Raw genomic sequence first — 27,987 nt, forward strand, 5'->3', positions numbered from 1 at the left:
ATCGAACCCACTACCTTGGCGTTACAAGCGCCGTGCTCTACCAAACAAACAAACTACATGGAGAGAGCTCAGTCAAAATTAATTTCATTAAAAAAAAAGAAAAAAAGGAATTGATTAAACCAAGTGTGCCCTGACACTGACAACACATAGGATATCAAACATATCATAGCAGACGTGCAGTTTGATTCACACAGTCATGAATTCTGTAATATGAGTATAGTATCAAAATCATGTTATAGCATTATTATCATCCACTGAAACAGTTGATGCAGTCTAATCATGAATGTGCAAAGTGTGTCCAAATGATTTCTGATTTGATTTCTAATAAGATCCTGAGTGTATTTGTGTGTTAGCAGCACTAGATATATCAGTGAAAGTTATGGTCTAGATGTATTACTGTGCAGTAAGAAGTTTTACAAACAAACAAACTCTATTTACCTTGACTTGCTTTCAGCCAATCCCACAGAGGGAGCAAGTCTGAAAGCACTCTAGCTAGTCATATTGAATCAATATGGCATTGGAGTGCTCCTCAATGTGAGCATAATAAGTAAGGTGAGCATCACTGTTAAAACAACCTTCTTAACACAGAACAGCTGTGTGTTTCAACATGAACCACTGTACGTTTCTATGTAACAAAAGAGGGCAGTAATGTCCCTAAGGCATTTCAGATTTAAAATAAATAGAAATCTGTGCTGCAGACCCAGTTATGGGACAGGTGTAATCCATGGCTCAAATACCCAGAAACACATGGGATGATGCCAAATCGCACTGCTATTTTTCATATTCACTACCCATGATCGACCAGACTCTGATAACACCATTCACTACTTATTGATGATGGATTTGTGGCACCACTGGTCAAAGAATTCCATGTGCACAAAGATCTAGCTAGAGTATAGACATTTAATGAATGTGCATTAACTTTTCAAATACAATCTGACAATGAATGAGACAACAAAAACATGCTTCATGAAGGAAAGTTGACATTTATTGCAGATCTTTGACATGAGAAATCCGTATCGAACCTCTGAAGACTGATGCATTGACAAGCTACCTGTTCCTCAGGATGTCGGACCCATGTTGATAAAGAGCAGGAGGGGTGAAAGGGGTTCAGTACAGGGGGAGGCACTCTTACACTCACAGTAGCCAGAAGACTAGCCTCAGTGGCAAAAAAAAGGGAGAAACAAAGCACCAAGGGAAACCCTATCCATACAAACAAGAGACCGCTTGTAAACCAGGCTGGTTTCTCTGTACCACACCAGCCAAACGTCTCTTCATGCAAGGATGAGTAAGGGGGGGGTGTTAGAGAATGGTCTAATTGTATTGACCAGAGGTGTATAGTCAATACAATCTCACCCCATAAAACTGCAGTCCAAAATACTCATCACATCAGCCAGTGACAGTTCCGTGGAGGCAGACCAAAGCTTTTCTGTATGACACTTCGGAACCACTGAAAATGTAACCTAGTTATGGCATTCAGTAAAGTCAATATGTGAGATCAAAAATAAAAACTCTGGGGTTTAAGCTGCCTTCTGAATCCTTTGCTTCTGTATCCATGCCAAGTTTCAGAGAACAAATAAATATATATATATAAAAAAAAAAAGTGTTTGCCAATAGTAAGAGCTCTTCATTGTGGCAAAGACGGCCCTCCTTCAGGATCAAGATGGCGGTTTCTCTGTAGCTACACCTGCCATCAATACCCAACGAAGAAGAACCTTGACCTTAAACCATTTTATAAAATGTAAAAAAAACCAGAAGGAAATTAAACTACCTTTTGAAGGAGTTTAAAAAGACAATCCAATGACAACATGTTTTAAACAATCAAGTATAACCAACACCCCTACAGGCCTTAGCAGTGACATAGCAGCTTCTGACTTTTCTGTATTACGTCAGAAAACAGCACAGACATCTGCAGGGGCATCCCAGATTTTACTGAGTATATTCAAGAACGTGACTTGAAAATAATCAAGATTGGTCTTGTTTCTCAGCCTGCAATGCATAGCATTTCTTTGAAAATCACAATAACCATTGACCCTTAACGGTGCTGTTCTTACATCCTCCACAAATGATAAGGGGAGTGAAATAAAGCTTCAAAAAGGGAGAAGGATTAGGGGTTGGGGGACTAACAGAAAGAAGTGTAAACTAAAGGGAAAAGATTAAGGGGCAGGGAGGGGGCCCTTCCTTCATTCAGTAGCACCAGTAAATTAACATGATATCAACATGTAGCTTTGGTAGGTCAGACTTAACAGGAGCAAAATATTCCAAAAGCTGATCAAGTTTAAGGACAGCTAAGCCCGGATAACCAAACTGCAGTATTTAGTTTCTCAGTGATGCTGGGCAGGGGCTAGGAGTTAATAACACAGTCATGTGTGCATAAATTTTTACGTATGGGTGGTCCCGGGGATCGAACCCACTACCCTGGCGTTACAAGCGCCATGCTCTACCAATTGAGCTACAGAGGACCACCCATACGTAGATTTGTAGTGTGAAAGACATAAATGGAAGACAGGAAGACTAGGCTACCGTATAAAGAGCCTAGTAACACTGTACAACAAAGAGGGACTTGAATGAGGCGCAGCTTAAAAGTCGACGCAGTAAAGGGAGCGAGACTGCTACAGCTACAGCTGTTTTAGATCAAAATAAAATATTACATTGACCATATTTTTGGGAAGACCAATTGATTCAGAGTTCGGGCATATCATTTTATAAGTGAAAACTACTTCTAAGATGCGTACTAGGGTTGGGCAATGTCAACCTTTGTCTTATCATGATCAAGTATCCATAAAAAACATTGATATACAATGCCCCCCCCCCCGTAATATTTGTCATTCAAAATAAAGCTGTGATAGAGAATCATCTATAGACTGACTTTCACAATTGTTCCCATTTGAAAGCTGCAACTTTACGACATTAAACACCATTAGAATAGCCTATTTTGGAAATACTCTTCATAACTTTAAACTTGTCTTAATGCTTTTGATAGGCCATTTTAACTAGTAGGATTTGGCTTTTGGTTTGCAAAGGCAAGCTTCGCGCAACTAAGGTTTGTTAAAAACTACTTGTTCGATTTTTCTATTGTTTGTTCTACCTCATTACCTTAGGTCCATCATGTTTAGGTAATTCAAAAACACTAACTTTATGACAGCCTAGAGCGCTGTTAGATAAATTAATTGATCATGAAGTAGTGTGGTGGGAGAAAGCCAGCATGCATAAAAGTCATATGAAATGTAGAGCAAATATAAAATTAGGTTTTTAAAATAGACACACCGGAGGCTCCACTATAAAAAAAAAGAAGCGGCGCTATATGGCCCAGAGCTGACACTGACAGATCAAAATAAACATTTGACTGGACATTTTGTGCCGCTTTGGTGAAAATCTTTTGCCTTACTCACCTTCTACTGCGCTATGTTCGCTACATACTTCAGTTGGAATGCCATCGTTGAAGTCGTTTGTGGTGACCTCAAAATGGGGGTGTTGTATAAAACAAAGTCAGTGATTGGATCATACCTAACCAATCAGAATATCAAAGCAAATGATTAATTTGAAAAAAAGACGCTTTACCCAGGTGCGTTCTGGCTCTGGACCAACCCATCAGTTTCTGGGACCAATTAGAATGAGTTCTAGATATCGCTGGGGAGGTACGCCGATCCAAACTAAGTCTGTGGGTGTGGCGTAGCGTTTGGCCAGAGCAAGGAGTTTGTGTAGCCAAGCAAGAACATCTTCTTAGCCCTGTCTAAATTGTGCTCTTGAATTCTGTAAATTGCTTATAACATTTATTGAAAGTAGTTATGCAGGCTATAGCAAAGGAATAGGCCACTTGACATGGTCCTGCTGTGGGCTGCCCGGTCAGCTCTTTACGGTGTGGCGCCAGTGAAGTTGAAATAGGCTAGACATCGGTCACATCACGAAATCACCATCGACTATAGCCGTCAATCTTCAATATTGTAGTAGTCGACCAACCCTAACGCGTACTTTCAGATTTTACTAACTTAAATTGTTAAAATCACTTGCACTGCTCACATTTAAGTCCACAATGTAGGGGGGAGGTTCTAAGGGTTGCGCTAGATGGGGGGGGGGGACAGAGATTGGCAATTAAAAATCAGAAGTTGTTTCGTCCGCGCCTGTCATAGCCTCCATTCAAGTCCCTTTCTGAGGCGCGGTGAAACCAGATGAGTCGACAGAGAGAGACTGCTGGTGGAAGAGATTAGGTAGCTAGCCAACACCCTCCTATTATTAATCTTCTCAACATTACTTTTCTGAAATATTTTTGAGAAAGTTAGTAGTCAAGTTAATACTACCAACAGCAAAAATACAGTACAGATGACTGGAGAGGGGAAGTAGAAAGAGAGTTGGGGTGTATTTTGAGGGACGGTGGAAGGGGTAGGGTTCTAATATGCCATTAAGAGGGAAGGGAGTTAAGGGCCTTTCACCCCCAAGACCGTGTAAGCTTCTCTGTAGTATACACCAACAGGCCTGGGGGGAAAAAGCTTCACAAGTTTAGTATCTGAGCTTTTTGGGCATCTCCCATGGGAATGAGTCGCGGCCAAAGTGGCCGTAGGCAGCGGTCCTCTGATACATGGGCTTCTTCAGCTCCAGCTCCCTGGAATACACAATCGACTCATTTAGCGGCCCATCACAGGAAATGACCTCAGATCAACGCATCAATACTCAGCCAAACGCTCAGCTAATAGGGAGTGTCAAGAGCCACAGAAAGAAAGCAATAATCAGAAAGGTTAATTAGGACAGCTAGTAAAGTGGGGGGAGGAAGGGATGAAGCGTTGACACTTACCCTGCTAACCAACTCATCCTTGAGCAGTGTGGGGACTGCAGCTTGGAGATTGAAAGCGCACTAATCCCATTTATAAATGGCATTGAACTTTAACAAGGTCTGAGAAACCTATGACCTTTCAGTTGGATGTGAGCAGGAAACCCTTCCTTATACTGGGTATTTAACATACCATCTAACAGATCAGACAGCCTCTACTGCAGCTCTCAAAGCATTACATACTGTACTTAACTGGCATTTAAAGCGAGACAGGTTGGACAGGAATATCAGGATTGGCAAACTGATCACAAGCCCTGATTGACGCATAAGTCAAAAAGAAAGCAGCAGTAGCTAACAGGTATGTCATTAATTACACCACAGTAGAGAATCATACAGTAAAGGGTTAGAACCATCTCTGAACACTGGCTGACAGCTCAGGCAGAACAGAAAGACGATAGAGGACGTGTGAGTAAAAGGAGAGACAGAAGGTGCAGATTCAGAGAGGCACACAGATTCAAAAGGGGTATACTTTACCTGACAATGACACCAGGACGAAGGTCAAAGTTTTTCTTGACGATGTCCAGCAGCTCCCTCTCACTCTTCTGGGATGTGCCGTAGTGGAAAATGGAGATTGAGAGTGGGTGGGCCACGCCGATTGCATAGGCAACCTGATGTATAGTCGTGAGCATAGAAACATGCATCGGACTTTAGGTTTGATTTTGTGGCACCCCTTTGCGCCTGTGATTTATGTACAGTGCATTCGGAAAGTATTCAGACCCCTTCACTTTTTCCAGTTATGTTAGAGCCTTACTCTAAAATTGATTAAATAGTCCTCCCCCCCTCAATCTACACACACAGAATGACAAAGCAAAAACAGGTTTAGAAATGCAAGCTAAATTACAAAAAGGGAAATATCACATTTACATAAGTATTCAGACTTCACTCAGTACTTTGTTGAAGCACCTTTGGCAGCAATTACAGCATCGAGTCTCCTTGGGTATGACGTTACAAGCATGGCACACCTGTATTTGGGAGAGTTTCTCCCATTCTTCTCTGCAGATCCTCTCAAGCTCTGTAAGGTTGGATGGGGACCGTCGCTGCACAGCCATTTTCAGGTCTCTCTAGAGATGTTTGATCGGGTTCAAGTCCGGGCTCAGGCTGGGTGCACTCAAGGATATGCAGAGACTTGTCCCGAAGCCACTCCTGCATTGTCTTGGCTTCCTTAGGGTCGTTGTCCTGTTGGAAGGTGAACCGTCACCCCAGTCTGAGGTCCTGAGTGCTCTGGAGCAGGTTTTCATCAAGGATCTGTAGTTCTCGGTTCATCTTTCCCCTCGAGCCTGACTAGTCTCCCAGACCCTGCCGCTAAAAACATCCCCACAGCATGATGCTGCCGCCACGCTTCACCGTAGGGATGGTATTGGCCAGGTGATGAGCAGTGCCTGGTTTCCTCCAGACGTGACGCTTGGCATTCAGGCCAAAGAGTTCGATCTCTGTTTCACCAGACCAGAGAATCTTGTTTCTCACGGTCTGAGTCCTTTAGTTGCCTTTTGGCAAACTCCAAGCGGGCGGTCATGTGCCTTTTACTGAGGAGTGGCTTCCGTCTGGCTACTTTGCCATAAAGGCCTGATTGGTGGAGTGCCGCAGAGATGGTTGTCCTTCTGGAAGGTTCCCCCATCTCCACAGAGGAACTCCGGAGCTCTGTCAGAGTGACCATCGGGTTCTTGGTCACCTCCCTGACCAAGGCCCTTCTCCCCAGATTGCTCAGTTTGGCCAGGCACAATCCTGTCTAGGAGCTCTACGGACCATTCCTCCCACCTCATGGTTTGGTTTTTGCTCTGACATGCACTGCCAACTGTGGGACCTTATATAGACAGTTGTGTGCCTTTCTAAATCATGTCCAATCAATTGAATTTACCACACATGGACTCCAATCAAGTTGTAGAAACATCAAGGATGATTAATGGAAACAGGATGCACCAGAGCTCAATTTCAAGTCTCATAGCAAATGATCTGAATACTTATGTAAATAAGGTATCAGTAAATAAAAAATAAAAAAGATTTTTTATTTATCATTATGGAGTAGTGTGTAGATTGAGGATTTAAATCAATTTTAAAAGGCTGTAAATGTAACATGTGGAATAAGTGAAGGGGTCTGAATATTTCCAAATGATCCTTATTAGGATCACCCTGCCCTCACCTGGACCAGGACCCTCTTGCACAGCTCCGCCTTCACCAGAGACTTGGCCACCCAGCGGGCAGCGTAGGCAGCAGAGCGGTCCACCTTAGTGTAGTCCTTCCCTGAGAAGGCTCCTCCACCATGGGCCCCCCAGCCTCCATAAGTGTCAACAATGATCTTACGGCCCGTCAGGCCAGCATCACCCTGCAGGGGAAGGAGGAATGGTTCATGCTCATTCCTTTTCAATTTACCCGAACATAATTGACAGTAATCAAAAATATGGATCAAATATCATGTAAAAATGCTTTATATGAACAGTTAAACAACCCCATGCATCAAAGTTACTTTAGTGTTGACCCCTTCAAGCACAGGGTACAGGTCCTAGATGCCCAGTCCTACAACCACCACTTATTATGGTTCCTAATTTCATGACTTAACCAAATTTCCATGACCAACAATTGGCAGCATCTATATGTACATATAAATTAGTAAGCATAATGGGGTAGACACTGGGAGGCTGATTTCTGATCCCATTTACCATCTCTCGTTGCACAAGGCACTTACACACACACACACTCCCCCAACAAAGTAGAATACCTGTTAGGCAACTGTATAAAACATGTGGTCAACCCTCAGTCTGGAGAGCTACTGGGTGTGCAGGCTTTTGATCAAGCCCTGCTCAAAACAGAGCCAGTTTATCAAGGTCCAGTTGAGCAGTCTGGAGAGCTACTGGGTGTGCAGGCTTTTGATCAAGCCCTGCTCAAAACAGAGCCAGTTTATCAAGGTCCAGTTGAGCAGCGAATTTCTAAAATGTGGTTTGTTAGACGGGACTGGAAGAAAAGCCTGCAGACCAATTAGCTTTCCTGGAGGATGGTTCACCACCCTTGATGTATAACATTGAACCAAATTTGTTTTATGCCTTTTGAAATAATTCGCTCATTCAATGTCAAAGATCAATTGGCTATGGTAGGCTACAAATATTTTTATTTCAGCTGAAGCAAGCACACAAATTCTCTTCAGGAAATGTACCGTCGAGTTTAGTCATATTTAGCTACCGTAACATTTTTTTTTTTGTGTTCACTTTGCAGGCTGACTAGCAGCTATTGAGTTGAAATGTCCCATACATTGGATGCCCAAATGAACTGGAAGTGTCTACCAAACAATTTGAAGCCACATAATCCAAAAGGCTACAAATATTTTCCTAAAATGACTGTTTGCGATTCACAAAATTATTTTGATTCATATGATTCGATTCACCGTGATTGAACCAAATCGCAACTAATATAATGGCGAAGTGAATTGTTCGTTTAGTCAAAAGTATAATTTAAATGAATCGGTAAAAAAGTAAATAAACTTTGTATGGCCTTATTCGCGAGTGTTGAAATTTTTTTGGGGGAAACAGATGTGTATCATTCTACTATGTTGATTTTATTTATAAAATATTTTTTAAACGGCCTAAATAAAATTACATTAATAGAAATTATGAGACACATTTCCATGACTTCTCCAAAACTTTTCAGATATTTATCATTTTCCTAAACTTTTCCAGGCCTGGAATACACCATTTTAAAATTCCATGACTTTTCCAGGATTTATGACTGTACGAACCCTGACTTATAGTCTCACCTGTGGGCCTCCGATGACGAAGCGCCCACTGGGCTGCATGTGGTAAATAGTGTCGTCATCCAGGTAAATACAGGGCACCACAGCCTTTACGACCTTCTCCTTGAGAGCGTCGCGCATCTCGTCCAGGCAGATGTGCTCATCATGCTGCACGGAGACCACGATGGTGTGGACACGCACTGGCAACATGGCACCACGGTCCTGGCGGTACTGAACTGTCACCTGCACAAAGAAACAGATTCAGCAGGATTGTTCAACAGCAAGCCTAGATTAAGGTTGCTTTCCCTTACTCAGACATTGCATGCGTCAACCAATGGTTGCATGCTAATCATCGACTGTGCAGTCAGGCACTAGAATGCAAAAATATATGATGTAGTTAGCCGAGACGTAAAATACCAATCCAGGCATTGTAAGGTCTGGCATGTTTCAGCAATGTCTGAGCAGGGGAACAACCTAAAACTAGTTATATGCTGGAGTTACTGCTGGCCCCAAACAAGGTTGGAGAGATTGAGTAAGAAAAGTAATATTGCACTCATCAGAAGGTGTGATAGACTAGGACAAACTAGTTATATAGGCATTTCAGCATTCTCAATTTAGCCTCATGTAAATAGTCTATCAATTGCACACAGGCAGCTTACCTGGGTCTTGGAGTCAGGCCGGAGCCAGGGCAGGGTGCCATTGCGACGCAGTTCAGCCATCTTGGCGTTGAGCTTGTGGGCGAGCATAATGGTGAGGGGCATGCACTCCTCAGTCTCATCAGTGGCATAGCCAAACATCAGGCCCTGACAATTGAAAAAGTATAACTTCTAAATCTGAAAGGAAAGCTGCATATTTAGCAGTCTGATAAATGTACAGCTAACGTCGCTACTGCAGTGGTCCTCTGCACCCCAAGTCATACCTGGTCCCCTGCCCCTACGTCCTCCTCATTGCGGTCAATGTGAACACCCTGGGCGATGTCTGGAGATTGCTGCTCTAGGGCCACCAGCACGTTGCAGGTCTTATAGTCAAAACCTTTGGAGGAGTCATCGTATCCAATGTGGCGGATGGTGTCGCGAACAACCTTCTGATAGTCCACTGTAGCACGCGACGTCACCTCACCTGCCAGCAGGATCATCCCAGTCTTAGCAACAGTCTCTGAAAAATGTGGAGGGGGAAGAGTACATTAGAACCATATCTTTCCAGAAAAAGCATATCAATCAATACTCACCTGTCAAAACTCTGGGGAGTTGTGCCATAATATAGGCCTACTACCATTAAGAAGATGCAGAGTTTATTGAGATGCTTCCATTCATGTGGTCACAGCTGACTCCAGTGCAGCTAGAAGTTGTATCAGAGGAAGGATGTGCTTTTTTCTTACCACAAGCAACTTTAGCATCAGGATCCTGCTTGAGATGGGCGTCAAGCACTGCATCACTGATCTGGTCGCAAATCTTATCTGTAAAATGAAGAATACAGATGGTACCAGTTCACAATCCTACACTGACATTTGTGCAATTTACTGGTAGGTTGCTTGTTCAAGAGCACATAAAGCATGGCACAAATGGTAATAATTAAAGTGCTCTTCTCCAATGGGTTTGGATTATGTTGGACATGTTTGTATTGTACACAGTGCTCTACAAACTGCAGTTCTAGAGTTGTACACATGCTGTACCATATGTCAGGATTCTGGCGATGGTGGGAGGGGCCTAGCGGTATGTGTAGCCACAGAGAGATTTATACATCTGTCTCTTTGGTCTGAAGCATCCAGTTGGCGTTTCAACTCACCACCAAATATAGTGAGGAGGGGGAAGCCCAGTGGGAGAAAATAAGATTTTGGCCGACATTCTGCTAATTCTCGTGGATTAAACATTTGTTCTGTTCCCAAAACTATAATCTGTTTTGAACAGAGTGGACTACGTTTTGTAGACTTCACCATTTGCCAAAGTTCCCAAAAATTGAGTTGTTTAGAAGGAAAACAAGGATGAATTGAGTTATTGCACACGCGCACTTCAGAGTAGGCGTTCCCTAACGGAATTATGCAAATACATGCTAGAACGCGCCGATAGGTTGTCGCTAGCGTATCCTTGGCTCGGCTCAGCTCACCTGATTGCTTGTTCTGCCCATTATGGTTAATTTGCCAACATTGGAAAAACGACCATCGTGGTCCATCTTGGGTCAGTTATTTTTTATTTATTTTTTATTGGTGTAGCCGTGCGATTAGCATAAATCCGCCACCATTTCCGCGAGTTCAAATGCAACTAAAAATATCTGATTTGTTTGGATTTCCAAGATGAACTACGACCAGTATAGACAAGGAGTGGCACGGAACTCTTAATGAATCCACTTCAGTGCCCCTTGCATAGCAACCAAACGCTATACACAGACAACACATATGGCCTTGTTCCCTGAGAGCGCGCGCGCAAACTGGTCTGAATATTGAGATCTGCAGGGGGCTCTGGCTGGGCAAAAGCGCTCTTGAAATAAGCATGCTTATGACAACGACTACAGGATGCAAATGTGTAACGAGAATCTATCCCAAGGACGGATAGTAATTGCACAATAGAAGCCATGTGACCAACGCTCAGCAAAGTAGCAGGCTGGTTAGCTAATAAACTAAGAACAATTTGGGCCTCACATGCGGCTTATGCAAGATGCTGACGCCGGCGTGGTTTGATCAGCAGAGATGGTTAGCTCGCTAACGATAATTAGCTTCCTACGAAGGCTAAGGAACACCGACGCGCATGTGCTAACTAGCCATCTAAACAAATAGCTGCCAAGCCATAACACATTGGCTGTATTTGTGCCTAAATTAGTTCTCACCGGGGTGTCCTTCTCCAACTGACTCCGAGGTGAATAGGAAGCAGTCCTCGTCGATAAGGGAGTTGTGAAAACCGTTAATCTCTCCGTTCATCATTGTTGCTCTTTTTTGGCAGATATAATAAAGAAATGTTGTAGCTAGCTAAATTATGCTTATTTTAATGATTAGTTCCCCGTGCTGGTGTTCACATACGACTTCTCATCCATCAGTTAAATCCACGCGTTCACTTGTGGCGCTCTGGTATTTATTCAGAAATTCACAGACGTCACTGTCGGCCGCATTGGACTATACCATATTAAACGTGGGGGTGGAAACGTTGACCAGGTGCACTGAGAGGAACGCAGTTGGGTATCGGGTGGGCCAACGTCATCCTTCTCGGGTAATCAGAGAGGAAGAGGCGAATGGGGGGCAATGAGACGAGGCTTATTTGATCTAATAGACGTTTCGTAATGCTTAGGGCCCGGTTTCCAAAAAGCATAGTAAGGCTAAATTAATCGTTAGAACCTTCTAAGGATCATCGTTAAATGTCCGAGCTGTTTCCCAAAACCATTGGTATTAATGTTGAACTTGAAAACGCTCGTAATCTAACACCTGCTAAGTGCGTCGTTAGATGCTTTTTTTGCTCTCTCGCATTACTTCATACACAGAATATCCCGCTAAACATGGAATCACATGGTTTATCCGTTTCTGTGACCGCCGATAACTTCAGAACAAAGTTTACTACACATTCAAAGTTACCATGCAACAACCAAACGACGTATAAAAAGATGCTTCAAATGAAAACCGAGATGACTGCATTAAAATATAAACAGTAGGCTATAGGCCTATTTAAATCATATTGAAATACATTCCATGTTCAATCAATTTAGTTATATTTTGCTACTTGTCTGTAATTTGTCTCAATATATTTTATGATGTGTAGCCTAGCATGTGCGCAATGATGTACCAAATCGGTTATTTAGTGCATTTTTATTGATTGGGTAAGCATTAGAATAAGCCACCTCAATATTTGCAGCCATAGGAGGTAGGCCTAATATTTCTCTAGGAGCTGATCCGTCGTCAGTATTGTGAAATAATTATAATGTTAAGGAAAGCTTTGACAGGAGAATCATGATATTTCGATCCTATCAGCATCGACAAACGCTCCAACTACGCTCTTAGCGACTGTTCTCTCTGCGTGGTGTTTGGGGAAACGAATGTTACATCTTCGACTGTTGTAGGAAAGTTGCATTGTTAAAACACTCGTAAGCCTAAATTCCATCGCTTTCGGGAAACCGGGCCCAGGTTGTTATGAGTACAGTCGTGGTCAAAAGTTTTGAGAATGACACAAATACTAATTTTCACAAAGTCTGCTGCCTCAGTTTTGATGATGGCAATTTGCATATACTCCAGAATGTCATGAAGAGTGATCAGATGAATTGCAATTAATTGCAAAGTCCCTCTTTGCCATGAAAATGAACTTAATCCCACAAAAACATTTTCACTGCATTTCAGCCCTGCCACAAAAGGACCAGCTGCCATCATGTCAGTGATTCTCTCGTTAACACAGGTGAGAGTGTTGATGAGGACAGGGCTGGAGATCACTCTGTCATGCTGATTGAGTTAGAATAACAGACTGGAAGCTTTAAAAGGAGGGTGGTGCTTGAAATCATTGTTCTTTCTCTGTTAACCATGGTTACCGGCAAGGAAACACGTGCCGTCATCATTGCTTTGCACAAAAAGGGCTTCACAGGCAAGGTTATTGCTGCTAGTAAGATTGCACCTAAATCAACCATTTATCGGATCATCAAGAACTTCAAGGAGAGGGGTTCAATTGTTGTGAAGAAGGCTTCAGGGCGCCCAAGAAAGTCCAGCAAGCACCAGGACTGTCTCCTAAAGTTGATTCAGCTGCGGGATCGGGGCACCACCAGTGCAGAGCTTGCTCAGGAATGGCAGCAGGCAGGTGCGAGTGCATCTGCACGCACAGTGAGGTGAAGACTTTTGGAGGATGGCCTGGTGTCAAGAAGGGCAGCAAAGAATCCACTTCTCTCCAGGAAAAACATCAGGGACAGACTGATATTCTGCAAAAGGTATAGGGATTGGACTGCTGAGGACTGGGGTAAAGTCATTTTCTCTGATGAATCCCCTTTCCGATTGTTTGGGGCATCCGGAAAACACCTTGTCCGGAGAAGACAAGGTGAGCACTACTATCAGTCCTGTGTCATGCCAACAGTAAAGCATCCTGAGACCATTCATGTGTGGGGTTGCTTCTCAGCCAAGGGAGTGGGCTCACTCACAATTTTGCCTAAGAACACAGCCATGAATAAAGAATGGTACCAACACATCCTCCAAGAGCAACTTCTCCCAACCATCCAAGAACAGTTTGGTGACGACCAAGGCCTTTTCCAGCATGATGGAGCACCTTGCCATAAGGCAAAAGTGATAACTAAGCGGCTCGGGGAACAATACATCGACATTTTGGGTCCATGGCCAGGAAACTCCCCAGACCTTAATCCCATTGAGAACTAGTGGTCGATCCTCAAGAGGCGGGTGGACAAGCAAAAACCCACAAATTCTGACAAACTCCAAGCATTGATTATGCAATAATGAGCTGCCATCAGTCAGGATGTGGCCCAGAAGTTAATTGACAGCATGCCAGGGCGGATTGCAGAGGTCTTGAAAAAGAAGGGTCAACACTGCAAATATTGACTGTTTGCATAAACTTAATGTAATTGTCAATAAAAGCCTTTGACACTTATGGAATGCTTGTAATTATACTTCAGTATACCATAGTAACATCTGACAAAAATATCTCATAACACTGAAGCAGCGAACTTTGTGAAGACCAATACTTGTCATTCTCAAAACTTTTGACCACGACTGATATAAGTGGGATGAATGTGACATCCTGGCAACAGACCGCAGTTCCACTCTGTGGACAACAAATCCCATTGTTATGGCGGAGACATAGGCATCTCGTCATTATATCACAGATTATCCATTATATTGACCAGATACTCAAGTGGCCGCTCTAACAATGAAAATAAATGTCTTAAAGAATGGAAAGCAGTCGGGAGGAGGCAAGATCAGATGGGACCATGCAGATACGCATGCAGATACAGGCACAACTTCGATATAAAGTGTTATTTTCTCAAAGTTGCCGGGATGTCACGTGTGCTACTTATATCAGCGCATTCACAACAACCTAACCATTACGAAATGTATATTCTACAACGGGTTGGTCAAAACAAGCATTGTGATTGGTTGGGATGCGTTCTAAGTCATTCCCCAATTTTTTTTTTAGCACGGTTAAGCCTATGACGCAAAAATGGGCATCTTCTTTTCTGTTCTATCTGAGAAATCCCTGCGCATCCACTGTCCCATCAGCCCAGCCAGCCAATTCCTTAACTTGATCTCAACTGTAAAAAGCATCTAGACAACATATCCCCTTGCTTCTAGTCTAACATTTGGTTTGCAACAACATGGGTTTGCACAAATGTTGGGGTCATAACAGTTTATTGCCAAAGAGGTTCAAACACTACAGAAAATCAATTCAACATGCCAAATTGGCTTCAGAAACCACCAGAAGCTTCTGTTTACCACTGAGAGAGTTTGATTCTATCTGTTCTCCTTTACCTTTCCTGGCAGGCAAAGTACCAGTGAATGTGCAACCTGGTCTCAGAGCATTTCGTATTATTCTTTATGTAAATCCGAGACACTCCATTTAGTATGATATGTTACCTTTCATATGGTATGTATTAATTTGTGGTTGTCCATCACCCATTTCGTATGATATGTTACGAATTATATTTAGTATTATATGTTACAAATTTGCTAAACTTATGATACAGTGGGGGAAAAAAGTTTAGTCAGCCACCAATTGTGCAAGTTCTCCCACTTAAAAAGATGAGAGAGGCCTGTAATTTTCATCATAGGTACACGTCAACTATGACAGACAAAATGAGAAGAAAAAAATCCAGAAAATCACATTGTAGGATTTTTAATGAATTTATTTGCAAATTATGGTGGAAAATAAGTATTTGGTCAATAACAAAAGTTACTCAATACTTTGTTATATACCCTTTGTTGGCAATGACACAGGTCAAACGTTTTCTGTAAGTCTTCACAAGGTTTTCACACACTGTTGCTGGTATTTTGGCCCATTCCTCCATGCAGATCTCCTCTAGAGCAGTGATGTTTTGGGGCTGTCACTGGGCAACACGGACTTTCAACTCCCTCCAAAGATTTTCTATGGGGTTGAGATCTGGAGACTGGCTAGGCCACTCCAGGACCTTGAAATGCTTCTTACGAAGCCACTCCTTCGTTGCCCGGGCGGTGTGTTTGGGATCATTGTCATGCTGAAAGACCCAGCCACGTTTCATCTTCAATGCCCTTGCTGATGGAAGGAGGTTTTCACTCAAAATCTCACGATACATGGCCCCATTCATTCTTTCCTTTACACGGATCAGTCGTCCTGGTCCCTTTGCAGAAAAACAGCCCCAAAGCATGATATTTCCACCCCCATGCTTCACAGTAGGTATGGTGTTCTTTGGATGCAACTCAGCATTCTTTGTCCTCCAAACACGACGAGTTGAGCTTTTACCAAAAAGTTCTATTTTGGTTTCATCTGACCATATGAAATTCTCCCAATCCTCTTCTGGATCATCCAAATGCACTCTAGCAAACTTCAGACGGGCCTGAAGCAGGGGGACACGTCTTGCACTGCAGGATTTGAGTCCCTGGCGGCGTAGTGTGTTACTGATGGTAGGCTTTGTTACTTTGGTCCCAGCTCTCTGCAGGTCATTCACTAGGTCCCCCCGTGTGGTTCTGGGATTTTTGCTCACCGTTCTTGTGATCATTTTGACCCCACGGGGTGAGATCTTGCGTGGAGCCCCAGATCGAGGGAGATTATCAGTGGTCATGTATGTCTTCCATTTCCTAATAATTGCTCCCACAGTTGATTTCTTCAAACCAAGCTGCTTACCTATTGCAGATTCAGTCTTCCCAGCCTGGTGCAGGTCTACAATTTCGTTTCTGGTGTTCTTGGACAGCTCTTTGGTCTTGGCCATAGTGGAGTTTGGAGTGTGACTGTTTGAGGTTGTGGACAGGTGTCTTTTATACTGATAACAAGTTCAAACAGGTGCCATTAATACAGGTAACGAGTGGAGGACAGAGGAGCCTCGTAAAGAAGAAGTTACAGGTCTGTGAGAGCCAGAAATCTTGCTTGTTTGTAGGTGACCAAATACTTATTTTCCACCATAATTTGCAAATAAATTCATAAAAAATCCTACAATGGGATTTTCTGGATTTTTTTTCCTCAATTTGTCTGTCATAGTTGACGTGTACCTATGATGAAAATTACAGGCCTCTCTCGTCTTTTTAAGTGGGATAACTTGCACAATTGGTGGCTGACTAAATACTTTTTTTCCCCACTGTATGTTACGAATTCTACCTAGGTGGATAACATTAGCTAGCTGGCTAATGTTAGCTAGGTGTAACAGTGTTGCTTCCGTCCCTCTCCTCGCCCCTACCTGGGCTTGAACCAGGGACCCTCTGCACACATCAACAACAGTCACCCTCGAAGCACCGTTACCCATTGCTCCACAAAAGCCGCAGCCCTTGCAGAGCAAGGGAAACAACTACTTCAAGGTCTCAGAATGAGTGACGTCACCGATTGAAACGCTACTAGCGCGCACCGCTAACTAGCTAGCCATTTCACACCGGTTACATAGGCTAGGGCAAGGTTGCCCAACCCTGTTCCTGGAGAGCTACCCTCCTGTAGGTTTTCGCTCCAACCCCAGGTGTTACTAACCTGATTCATCTTATCAACCTGCTAATTATTAGAATCAGGTATGCTAGATTAGGGTTGGAGCAAAAACCTACAGGACGGTAGCTCTCCAGGAACAGGGTTGGGCAGTCCAGGGCTAGGGGTTAGGGTTAAGATTAGGAGTTAGGTTAAAGGGTTAGTGTAAGGGTTATCTTAAAGGGTTAGCTAAAAGGGTTAAAGTTAGGGTTAGCGGAAGGGTTAGGTAACATGCTAAGTAGTTGCAAAGTAGCTAAAAAGTAGTAAGTATATGAAAAGTTGCAAATTAACTAAAATGCTAAAGTTGTCTATGATGAGATTTGAACTCGCAAATTTTTTTGCCTTAAGTAACCATCTGTCTTATGTAACCATACAAAATGTAAGATTTCATGCTATTTTAGTGTCTACTTTTACTATGCTACGTCTAGTCTATGAGACCAGGCTGGAATGTGTGCAGTTTCAAATCAAAACATTCATGGCAAAATAGGTCAGAAGTCTTTTGTACAGCCTATAGCTCAGCCTATACTGTACAAGCTGAGTAACCTGTCACTAAGAGAAATGTTCAGGGGCAGGAGGTATAAAAACACAAACCGTACAAAAAGGAAGAAACTTTACTCAATTTGGTAAAATAATGCATGATTTTGATGTGCACCCTAAATGTATTTGCATTAATTAAACATCACAGATGGGAATTTCTTATCATTCACAATTTATATATTTTTGCCTGAAGTCTGTAAACTGCAGATATATCACATTCTATTTTGCATCAAATGTTCAGAATTTATAAACAGGTGGTCATGGTCCGGTCCAGCTCCTCTTAGTACTATGCTCTTCAATGAAACCAAACGGTGCCACTCTACAGTTAAAGCGACAGCAAATCATTCCATGCACAGACATTGTTAATGTTATCTGTGCCCTCAAAAAGGTACTCAATGTTCAATGGCAGGGCTATTGATTAAGTTACATATGAAATGGAGGCTTTTTGTGAAACCTGGAATTCAGTTATGTAAGAGAACATACTTTGTCATAAACTTATTTTCAGGTTTATCAGGTTATTGCTTCCGGGCATGTATGTCCCTAATCATTGCAACACTTGGCAGAACTGTAAATCACATTTTGGATGGTTGTTTTAAGTCTGCTATAAGCAGTGCTTGAACTGGTGCACACCTCAAATTTGCTACTGCTTGAGTACCCATATGTTCCGGAACCTCATAGAATATTGGCTCTAAAATAAGAGTACCGGCACCCCAAAATGATCATCGACACCTTAAAATTAGCACAGACTGTCACGACTTCCACCGAGGCTGCCTCCCCTCCTTGTTCGGGCAGGCTTCGGCGTTCGTTGTCACCGGAGTACTAACCACTGCCGCCCCAATCATCATATGAATTGTCTTGTCAATCACACACACCTGGTTCTATTCCCCTAATTAATCAATTTATAAGTGTTCCCTCTGCCCCCTTGTCACTGTGGGCGATTGTTTGTTGTGGAAGTTAGTAGCTCGGTGGAGCGCTTGTATTTAGTATCGACGGGAGTATTTTTCCCGTGTGCCTTGTATTTTCAAGTGCACCTGTTTTGTGCCCTGGAGTGTGTTTGACGCATTTCTGTGTAAACCTGTATTTTTCGGATTAAAGCCTGTTTCTGTGATTTACTCTCCTGCGCCTGACTCCTTCAACACTATCTTATCACACATTTCAGTGCACTTTATTGTGTGGTTGATACTGTATGAGCCTTGTGCTAGTCAGAAAGTGGGGTTACTTGGTGCTCTCTAAATGGACCTCCCAATTTATGTTCATGGAATATCAATGACATAAGACCTCTGAGAGAGATGAAAAATAGATAATTTTAGACATTACAATCATCCCACTCAGTACAGCTTCATTCACTGATGGATTCATTACCTCTAGAATTGATTGCTGAGCCACGTGCAATATGTCTGCATGTACAGTATAGCTTTCCAGCTGTACTTTCTACTCCTTAAAATACCTGGGGGCATGGAAGTGTTTTATAGAGTGCTCCATTACCAGGCGAGCATTTGTACCACAGATGGTCTGGCCACAACAAGGGGCACTGTAGATCAGCAGCATCTAATGACAAACATCCAGTGCAATACATACTAAAGTAAAGGCCAATACCCTCCCGGGTGCACGTTTTGGTTTTGGTCCTAGCACTACACAGCTGATTCAAATAATCAAAGCTTGATGATGAGTTGGTTATTTGAATCAGCTGTGTAGTGCTAGGGGGGCAGGACTGAGTTTGGGAAACCGTGGTCTACGTCAAGTATGGGTGTGTGTATGATTGGCGTATGTTTGGCATCACTGTATGACCTACATAATGACACCAACAGTAACACAGACACACACAAAGTTATTTATATAATAGAAGGGTCCAATATAGTCCTGGGCTTGCCTCTAGTCTTGCATCAAGAGAGGCCTTCATCCAGCCTGCAGCATTTTCCATTCCATTCTTTCTCAAAATATGGGATTAAGGGTGGGATTATATTTCCTAATGATTACTGATAATGAAAGGTCATGGCTAGGGTTGCAAAATTCTGGTAACTTTCAATAAATTCCCTGGTTTTCCCAAAATCACAGTTGGAGGATGTTTTTCGGAATCAGGAGGGAATATGAAGGAAATCTGGAATCCTCCAACCAGGGAATTTATTGAAAGTTCTCAGAATTTTACAACCCTAGTTACGGCACCTTTTACAGGGCTGAGGATGCTAAAAGAAAGTCAAAGAGAGGATGACAGAAAATAAAAATGAGACCACTTGGCACAACACTGAGATACAGTGGGGAGAACAAGTATTTGATACACTGCCGATTTTGCAGGTTTTCCTACTTACAAAGCATGTAGAGGTCTGTAATTATCATAGGTACACTTCAACTGTGAGAGACGGAATCAAAAAAAAAAATCCAGAAAATCACATTGTTTGATTTTTAAGTAATTGTAAGTAAATGCATTTTATTGCATGACATAAGTATTTGATCACCTACCAACCAGTAAGAATTCCGGCTCTCACAGACCTGTTAGTTTTTCTTTAAGAAGCCCTCCTGTTCTCCACTTATTACCTGTATTAACTACACCTGTTTGAACTCGTTACCTGTATAAAAGACACCTGTCCACACACTCAATCAAACAGACTCCAACCTCTCCACAATGGCCAAGACCAGAGAGCTGTGTAAGGACATCAGGGATAAAATTAGTAGACCTGCACAAGGCTGGGATGGGCTGCAGGACAATAGGCAAGCAGCTTGGTGAGAAGGCAACAACTGTTGGCGCAATTATTAGAAAATTGAAGAAGTTCAAGATGACGGTCAATCACCCTCGGTCTGGGGCTCCATGCAAGATCTCACCTCGTGGGGCATCAATAATCATGAGGAAGGTGAGGGATCAGCCCAGAACTACACGGCAGGACCTGGACAATGACCTGAAGAGAGCTGGGACCACAGTCTCAAAGAAAACCATTAGTAACACAATACACCGTCATGGATTAAAATCCTGCAGTGCACGCAAGGTCCCCCTGCTCAAGCCAGCGCATGTCCAGGCCCGTCTGAAGTTTTCCAATGACCATCTGGATGATCCAGAGGAGGAATGGGAGAAGGTCATGTGGTCTGATGAGACAAAAATAGAGCTTTTTGGTCTAAACTCCACTCGCTGTGTTTGGAGGAAGAAGAAGGATGAGTACAACCCCAAGAACACCATCCCAACCGTGAAGCATGGAGGTGGAAACATCATTCTTTGGGGATGCTTTTCTGCAAAGGGGACAGGATGACTGCACCATATTGAGGTGAGGATGGATGGGACCATGTATCGCGAGATCTTGGCCAACAACCTCCTTCCCTCAGTAAGAGCATTGAAGATGGGTGGTGGCTGGGTCTTCCAGCATGACAACGACCCGAAACACACAGCCAGGGCATCTAAGGAGTGGCTCCGTAAGAAGCATCTCTAGGTCCTGGAGTGGCCTAGCCAGTCCCCAGACCTGAACCCAATAGAAAATCTTTGGAGGGAGCTGAAAGTCCGTATTGCCCAGTGACAGCCCCGAAACCTGAAGGATCTGGAGAAGGTCTGTATGGAGGAGTGGGCCAAAATCCCTGCTGCAGTGTGTGCAAACCTGGTCAAGACCTACAGGAAACGTATGATCTCTGTAATTGCAAACAAAGGTTTCTGTACCAAATATTAAGTTCTGCTTTTCTGATGTATCAAATACTTATGTCATGCAATAAAATGCAAATTAATTACTTAAAAATCATACAATGTGATTTTCTGGATTTTTGTTTTAGATTCCGCCTCTCACTGTTGAAGTGTACCTATGATAAAAATTACAGACCTCTACATGCTTTGTAAGTAGGAAAATCGGCAGTGTATCAAATACTTGTTCTCCCCACTGTATATATTAGTGATTAGCAGTCAACAGCAGACAGTTAAAAGTGGTACCCCTCCCTCATTCAATGCCATGCATGACAGGGATAAACATCTACCATGCCAGAAATGAGTTAGTCATCTCAATTTAGGAGCAAAAAGTACAGTGCGAGTGAAAACCCAACAGAATCTGTGCCAGCAAAATTGATTCGCCAAAAAAAGCATATTGCATCTGAAAGGAATCTGCAACATCATCTTTAGTTTGATACTTTTCTAATTTCACTCATTGTCATATGAAAGAGCAGAAGAGGGCCATACAGTATGAGTCAACGGTCGATCCTATTATTATCAAGCCATGTGTTAATCCAAACATCCTGCTCCACATCAGCTGCCCCAGTTAGAATGACAAAGCATTTTTTGGGAGTGATTGTGCCTGGGTATGTGGCTGACACACAATGGCACTGCCACGTTCCCCACTGTCTCAACACCAGCCCCATGTTGCATCAGGGAGAACAGAGAGCTGAGTCGTTCCATGTCATTTCAACAAGTCATGACACTCACCCTCTTAAATTGTTCCAAAATCATTTATGTTGTTAGAAACATGTAAGATAGGCGTCCTTGAAACATTATTTTGTTGAAATTTAATTTGATCTCGGAGAAATTAATCTAATTGATTTCACCTAATGTGGCCATTTTAATTTATAGGATTCAGATCATATTCAATAAATATAATACCCAAAATCCGATTTGGACCAAACTTATTCCTACCAATGAGTAAGGCATGAGGAACCCCCCCAAAAAAATCCTAAAGCTACCCACGGACACCCCATACCCCATGCCAATCCAACCACAACAACTAGTATACAGTATCAGTTCTCTATGTTTGACAAATTTGAAGCTGCGGCTGTGAGTTTTGCTTCTCCATACTATGTCCTTCTTTTACGCTTAATCTGTGTCCAGGAAATAGCCCCTTTGTGTGTGGTTTATTCCCTTCAAAAAAGGTCTGGATTAGTTACTCTTAGACCATTCAGACAGAAATGGAGTGCCTTTGTTGCTGCCCAATGCACCAGCCGGCGCAACGGGATGAGTGAGTGAATGAGACCATTCCTGGTGAACAAGCAAACCATTAGGCTACAGCAGTTCTAATGGTTTCAATGTCATGGTCTCTAATGGGCTTCAGTGGTAAAAGTCCCAAACACACATTATATAGTGTTTTGCAATGGTAATGGTATTGGGTTTAATGGTAAATGTCAATAATTATAATACATATAAAACGGTTTCCTAAATTTTTTTTTTGAAAAACATAAGACTGCCATGCAATGTATTATTTTATTAGGGTTTTCACAACATTTAGTCCCTGTCCCATTTCTCCAGCGAAGTTTTGTGCTTTTAGAAAAGATCTTCATATGAGAATTGCACCATAGGGATAGCCCTCGCAGAGAGCTGCCACTTGTTGGACTATTCAAGGAGAGTTGGATTGAAGCATTCGGTTGCTAAGAGAAGGACAAACTGAATTTCTTTCATGGAGGACTGGCTTGAATTGTGAGGATGATGACCACACAATTTAATTTATAATGAGCCAAATCTATTGTTTTCTACGCAAAGTTGCAAAAAGAAATGTTGTGATCTATTCAATAAACACAAGATAACAGCAAAATTGATAAAATAGTTTGGCGGTCTAGTAGGAACAGCAGCATCTAGTGGTCAAAACATGGTACTTTCACACTACTTGATGGTAAATAATGCAAGCGACTTCAATGACACATTTCTCTGAAAACCATCACCAGATTCACAGAGAATACATTTCATAGTACGGAGAAGCAATACTCCAAGCCACAGTTTCATACTAATTGTCAAACATAGAGAACTAATACTGTATACTGGTTGTTGGGGAGGGATTGACGTGGGGTGTGGGGTGTCCGTGGGTGGCTTTTGTTTTCCTCATGTCTAATTCATTGGTAGGAAGAACTTTGGATACTGTATTTATTGAATATTACCTGAATCCTAGAAATTATAATGGCCAATTTGGGTACAATATATTCGTTTAATTTCTCTGAGATCAAATTATATTTCAACAAAATAATGTTTCAGGAATGCTAATTGTATCTGTTACTAACTACAGAAACGATTTCAGAACAATCTGAGATGGTGAGTGTCGAAATCCTCCTTCTTGTTCCTTTTGAGGTGGAATGACCCAACTGTCAATCCCCCTACACACAGGTCTGAGAAAAATAACAAAAACTGAAGAAGTCATTCTTATCAATAAATCCAACAACGGTTACTCAACCAGTGTCCCATTTAGGGCTCTATTCAATCCACATTGCGGAAGCATAGCTTTACTGGGTGATTGAAATTTAAAGGCAATGCTCCCGCTTTACCTTAACATTTCTATGGCGGAATCTGTACAGCTTTACAGATTAAATAGAGCCCTTAGATCTTTTCGGAGGGAAAAACCCTTCCTCTTTTTTGCATGTGATTTCTATAAGGAGATTGCATCAGATAAATGTATATTCCAATACAAACCAAACCATGTCGTGCAATGTTGTGCAATGGTCCTGGTTTGGCTTGTCTTGATAGAGTTTATGTGCTTTGGTGTCACCCAATCAAGTCACCCAACACTTGGCCAATATTGCATCAGGGAGTTGGCAGTCCCACTCACATGCCCTGGGCCCAAATTTGCAAGATGGACAGTATCTTAACAATGGGTTAATGCATAATGTAAGGTATTTGGGCTGTTGCCCTAACTTTAAAGTGTATTTTTGGGGTGTATTTGATTCAGTGTGTTAACTAATAGTTGTGTAATCCCAAAATGTTTCTTTCTGAGATAGAAAAATTGCAATAATTATTTTCTCATGTCATTCATTTTGATATTTTACCCAGAGCGACTTGCATTTATCTTAAGCTAGCTAGGTGGGATAACCACATCTCAGTCATTGTAAGTACATTTTTCCTCAATAATCAGCAAAGTCAGTGCTAGTAGGGGGGAAATAGTCAAGTACGATTGTTTTGTATTTATTATGGATCCCCATTACTCTTCCTGGGGTCCAGCAAAATTAAGGCAGTTATACAATTTTTAAAAACATTACAATACATTCACAGATTTCACAACACACTGTGTGCCCTCAGGCCCCTACTCCACCACTACGACATACAGTTGAAGTCGGAAGATTACGTACACCTTAGCCAAATACATTTAAACTCAGTCTTTCACAATTCCTGACATTTAATCCTAGTAAAAAGTCCCTGTCTTAGGTCAGTTAGGATCACCACTTTATTTTAAGAATGTGAAATGTCAGAATAATAGTAGAGAGAATGATTTATTTCAGCTTTTATTTATTTCATCACATTCCCAGTGGGTCAGAAGTTTACATACACTCAATTAGTATTTGGTAGCGTTGCCTTTAAATTGTTTAACTTGGGTCAAACGTTTTGGGTAGCCTTCCACAAACTTCTCACAATAAGTTGGGTGAATTTTGGCCCATTCCTCCTGACAGAGCTGGTGTAACTGAGTCAGGTTTGTAGGCCTCCTTGCTCGCACATGCTTTTTCAGTTCTGCCCACACATTTTCTATAGGATTGAGGTCAGGGCTTTGTGATGGCCACTCCAATACCTTGACTTTGTTGTCCTTAAGCCATTTTGCCCCAACTTTGGAATTATGCTTGGGGTCATTGTCCATTTGGAAGAATCATTTGCGACCAAGCTTTAACTTCCTGACTGATGTCTTGAGACGTTGCTTCAATATATCCATGTAATTTTCCTTCCTCATGATGCCATCTATTTTGTGAAGTGCACCAGTCCCTCCTGCAGCAAAGCACCCCCACAGCATGATGCCGCCACCCCCGTGCTTCACGGTTGGGATGGTGTTCTTCGGCTTGCAAGCCCCCCCCTTTTCCTCCAAACATAACAATGGTCATTATGGCCAAATAGTTATATTTTTGTTTCATCAGACCAGAGGACATTTCTCCAAAAAGTACGATCTTTGTGCAGTTGCAAACCGTAGTCTGGCTTTTTTATGGCGGTTTTGGAGCAGTGGCTTCTTCCTTGCTGAGCGGCCTTTCAGCTTATGTCAATATAGGACTCGTTTTACTGTGGATATAGATACTTTTGTACCTGTCTCCTCCAGCATCTTCACAAGGTCCTTTGCTGTTGTTCTGGGATTGATTTGCACTTTTCGCACCAAAGTACGTTCACCTCTAGGAGACAGAATGCGTCTCCTTCCTGAGCGGTATGACGGCTACGTGGTCCCATGGTGTTTATACTTGCGTACTATTGTTTGTACAGATGAACGTGGTACCTTCAGGCATTTGGAAATTGCTCCCAAGGATGAACCAGACTTGTGGAGGTCTACAATTTTTTTCTGAGGTTTTGGCTGATTTATTTTGATTTTCCCATGATGTCAAGCAAAGAGGCACTGAGTTTGAAGGTAGGCCTTGAAATACATCCACAGGTACACCTCCAATTGACTCAAATGATGTCAATTAGCCTATCAGAAGCTTCTAAAGCCATGACATAATTTTCTGGAATTTTCCAAGCTGTTTAAAGGCACAGTCAACTTAGTGTATGTAAACTTCTGACCCACTGGAATTGTGATACAGTGAATTATAAGTGAAATAATCTGTCTGTAAACAATTGTTGGAAAAATTACTTGTGTCATGCGCAAAGTAGATGTCCTAACCGACTTGCCAAAATTATAGTTTGTTAACAAGAAATGTGTGGAGTGATTGAAAAACTAGTTTTAATGACTCCAACCTAAGTGTATGTAAACTTCTGACTTCAACTGTATCTGGTTGTGTTGGGGTGCTGTGGGATTATTTAAGATAGTCTTTGAAGAGGTAGGGTTTCAGATGTTTTCGGAAGATGGGCAGGAACTCTGCTGTCCTAGATTCAGGAGGAAGCTGGTTCGACCATTGGGGTACTAGGACAGAGAAGAGCTTTGACTGGGCTGAGCGGGAGCTGCCCTCCCTTAGGGGTGAGAGGGCCAAGATTCCAACCATACCAGGTTTTACACAAACGTTTAAAGGGAGTTTCATGAGCTTGCATAAGTGAATTGATAATAATGGAAGTTGTTGCAGTGAGCATATCTGCCCTTAGGTCGTTCAACTATGAGTGTTGCATAAACCATTAACTTAAAGGCCATATAAAGTGCCATGTAGTCTGTTTCATCACCAGTGCTATCAGAGTGCTATCAGAGTGCTATCAGAGTGCTTATTGACTGGTGGCCCTGGCTTGCCCCTTACAGATGCCATATCTTCATTTGATCATCCTGTTGTTGTAGTAATGTTTCTGCACAGCAGAAAATGCAAACTGGTAGTGTATTCAAGGTTTAAAAAGGCTAAAGTTTGTAATTTCCACGTTCAAATTTCAGACTTGATTTGCCCTAACGAAAAATGTATCAACCGCTACAAAAAAAGTCCATTCAATAATCCACATATCAATTCACATTTCCTGTTGCTGCAGGATTATTTTCAAATGGCATTTGTACAGTGGCTTGCGAAAGTATTCACCCCCATTGGCATTTTTCCTATTTTGTTGCCTTACATCCTGATTTTTTGGGGGTTTGTATCATTTGATTTACACATGCCTACCACTTTGAAGATGCAAAATATTTTTTGGGGTGAAACAAACAAGAAATAAGAAAACAGAAAACTTGAGCGTGCATAACTGGGATTTTTGCCCATTCTTCAAGGCAAAACTGCTCCAGCTCCTTCAAGTTGGATGGGTTCCGCTGGTGTACAACAATCTTTAAGTCATACCACATATTCTCAATTGGATTGAGGTCTGGGCTTTGACTAGACCATTCCAAGACATTGAAATGTTTCTCCTTAAACCACTTGTGTGTTGCTTTAGGCCAGGCATTACTGGAACCATGTCGTCCAAAAAGTTATACTTTTGAATCCTCTGTCCATAGAACGTTCTTCCAAGAGTCTTGATGATCATCCAGGTGCTTTTTGGCAAACTTGAGTCAACTTTTTGGACGAGATGGGTCCCATTATGCCTGGCAAAAACCAAACACTGCATTCCACAGTAAGAACATCATACCAAAGGTCAAGCATGGTGGTGGTGGTGTGATGGTTTGGGGATGCTTTGCTGCCTCAGGACCTGGACGACTTGCCTTAATAGAAGGAACCATGAATTCTGCTCTGTATCAGAGAATTCTACAGGAGAATGTCAGACCATCCGTCTGTGAGCTGAAGCTGAAGCGCAGCTGGGTCATGCACCAAGACAATGATCCAAAACACACAATCAAGTCTACATGAAAATGGCTAAAAAGCAACAAATTGGAAGTTTTGGAATGGCCTAGTCAAAGTCCAGACCTAATCCCAATTGAGATGATGTGGCAGGACTTGAAACGAGCAGTTCATGCTTGAAAACCCACACGTCACTGAGTTAAAGCAGTTCTGCATGGAAGAGTGGGCCAAAATTCCTCCACAGCGACGTGAGAGACTGATCCAACAACTACAGGAAGCATTTGGTTGGAGTCATT

General features: G+C 42.3%; 1 protein-coding gene across 3 annotated transcripts; it reads right to left on the minus strand.

Annotated features, from left to right (window-relative positions):
- Positions 1-966: 966 nt before the first annotated feature.
- Positions 967-11,588, minus strand: LOC121584879 (S-adenosylmethionine synthase). 3 transcript variants are annotated; one of them, XM_041901074.2, is made up of 8 exons: positions 11,364-11,588; positions 9,922-9,999; positions 9,463-9,698; positions 9,203-9,346; positions 8,568-8,786; positions 6,963-7,145; positions 5,300-5,367; positions 967-4,600 (listed from the first exon to the last, which is right to left on the minus strand). In XM_041901074.2, the coding sequence occupies exons 1-8, from the start codon at positions 11,455-11,457 to the stop codon at positions 4,498-4,500; spliced, it is 1,125 nt and encodes a 374-aa protein (XP_041757008.1). In that variant the 5' UTR covers positions 11,458-11,588; the 3' UTR covers positions 967-4,497. The 3 variants fall into 3 exon arrangements, with proteins under 3 accessions (XP_041757008.1, XP_041757007.1, XP_041757009.1); XM_041901073.2 differs by having other exon boundaries at positions 5,300-5,433; XM_041901075.2 differs by lacking the exon at positions 967-4,600 and having other exon boundaries at positions 5,296-5,433.
- Between the last annotated feature and the right edge of the window lie 16,399 nt (positions 11,589-27,987).

The sequence above is a fragment of the Coregonus clupeaformis genome, chromosome 16 (assembly GCF_020615455.1).
Source record: "Coregonus clupeaformis isolate EN_2021a chromosome 16, ASM2061545v1, whole genome shotgun sequence".
Classification (NCBI taxonomy): domain Eukaryota; kingdom Metazoa; phylum Chordata; class Actinopteri; order Salmoniformes; family Salmonidae; genus Coregonus; species Coregonus clupeaformis.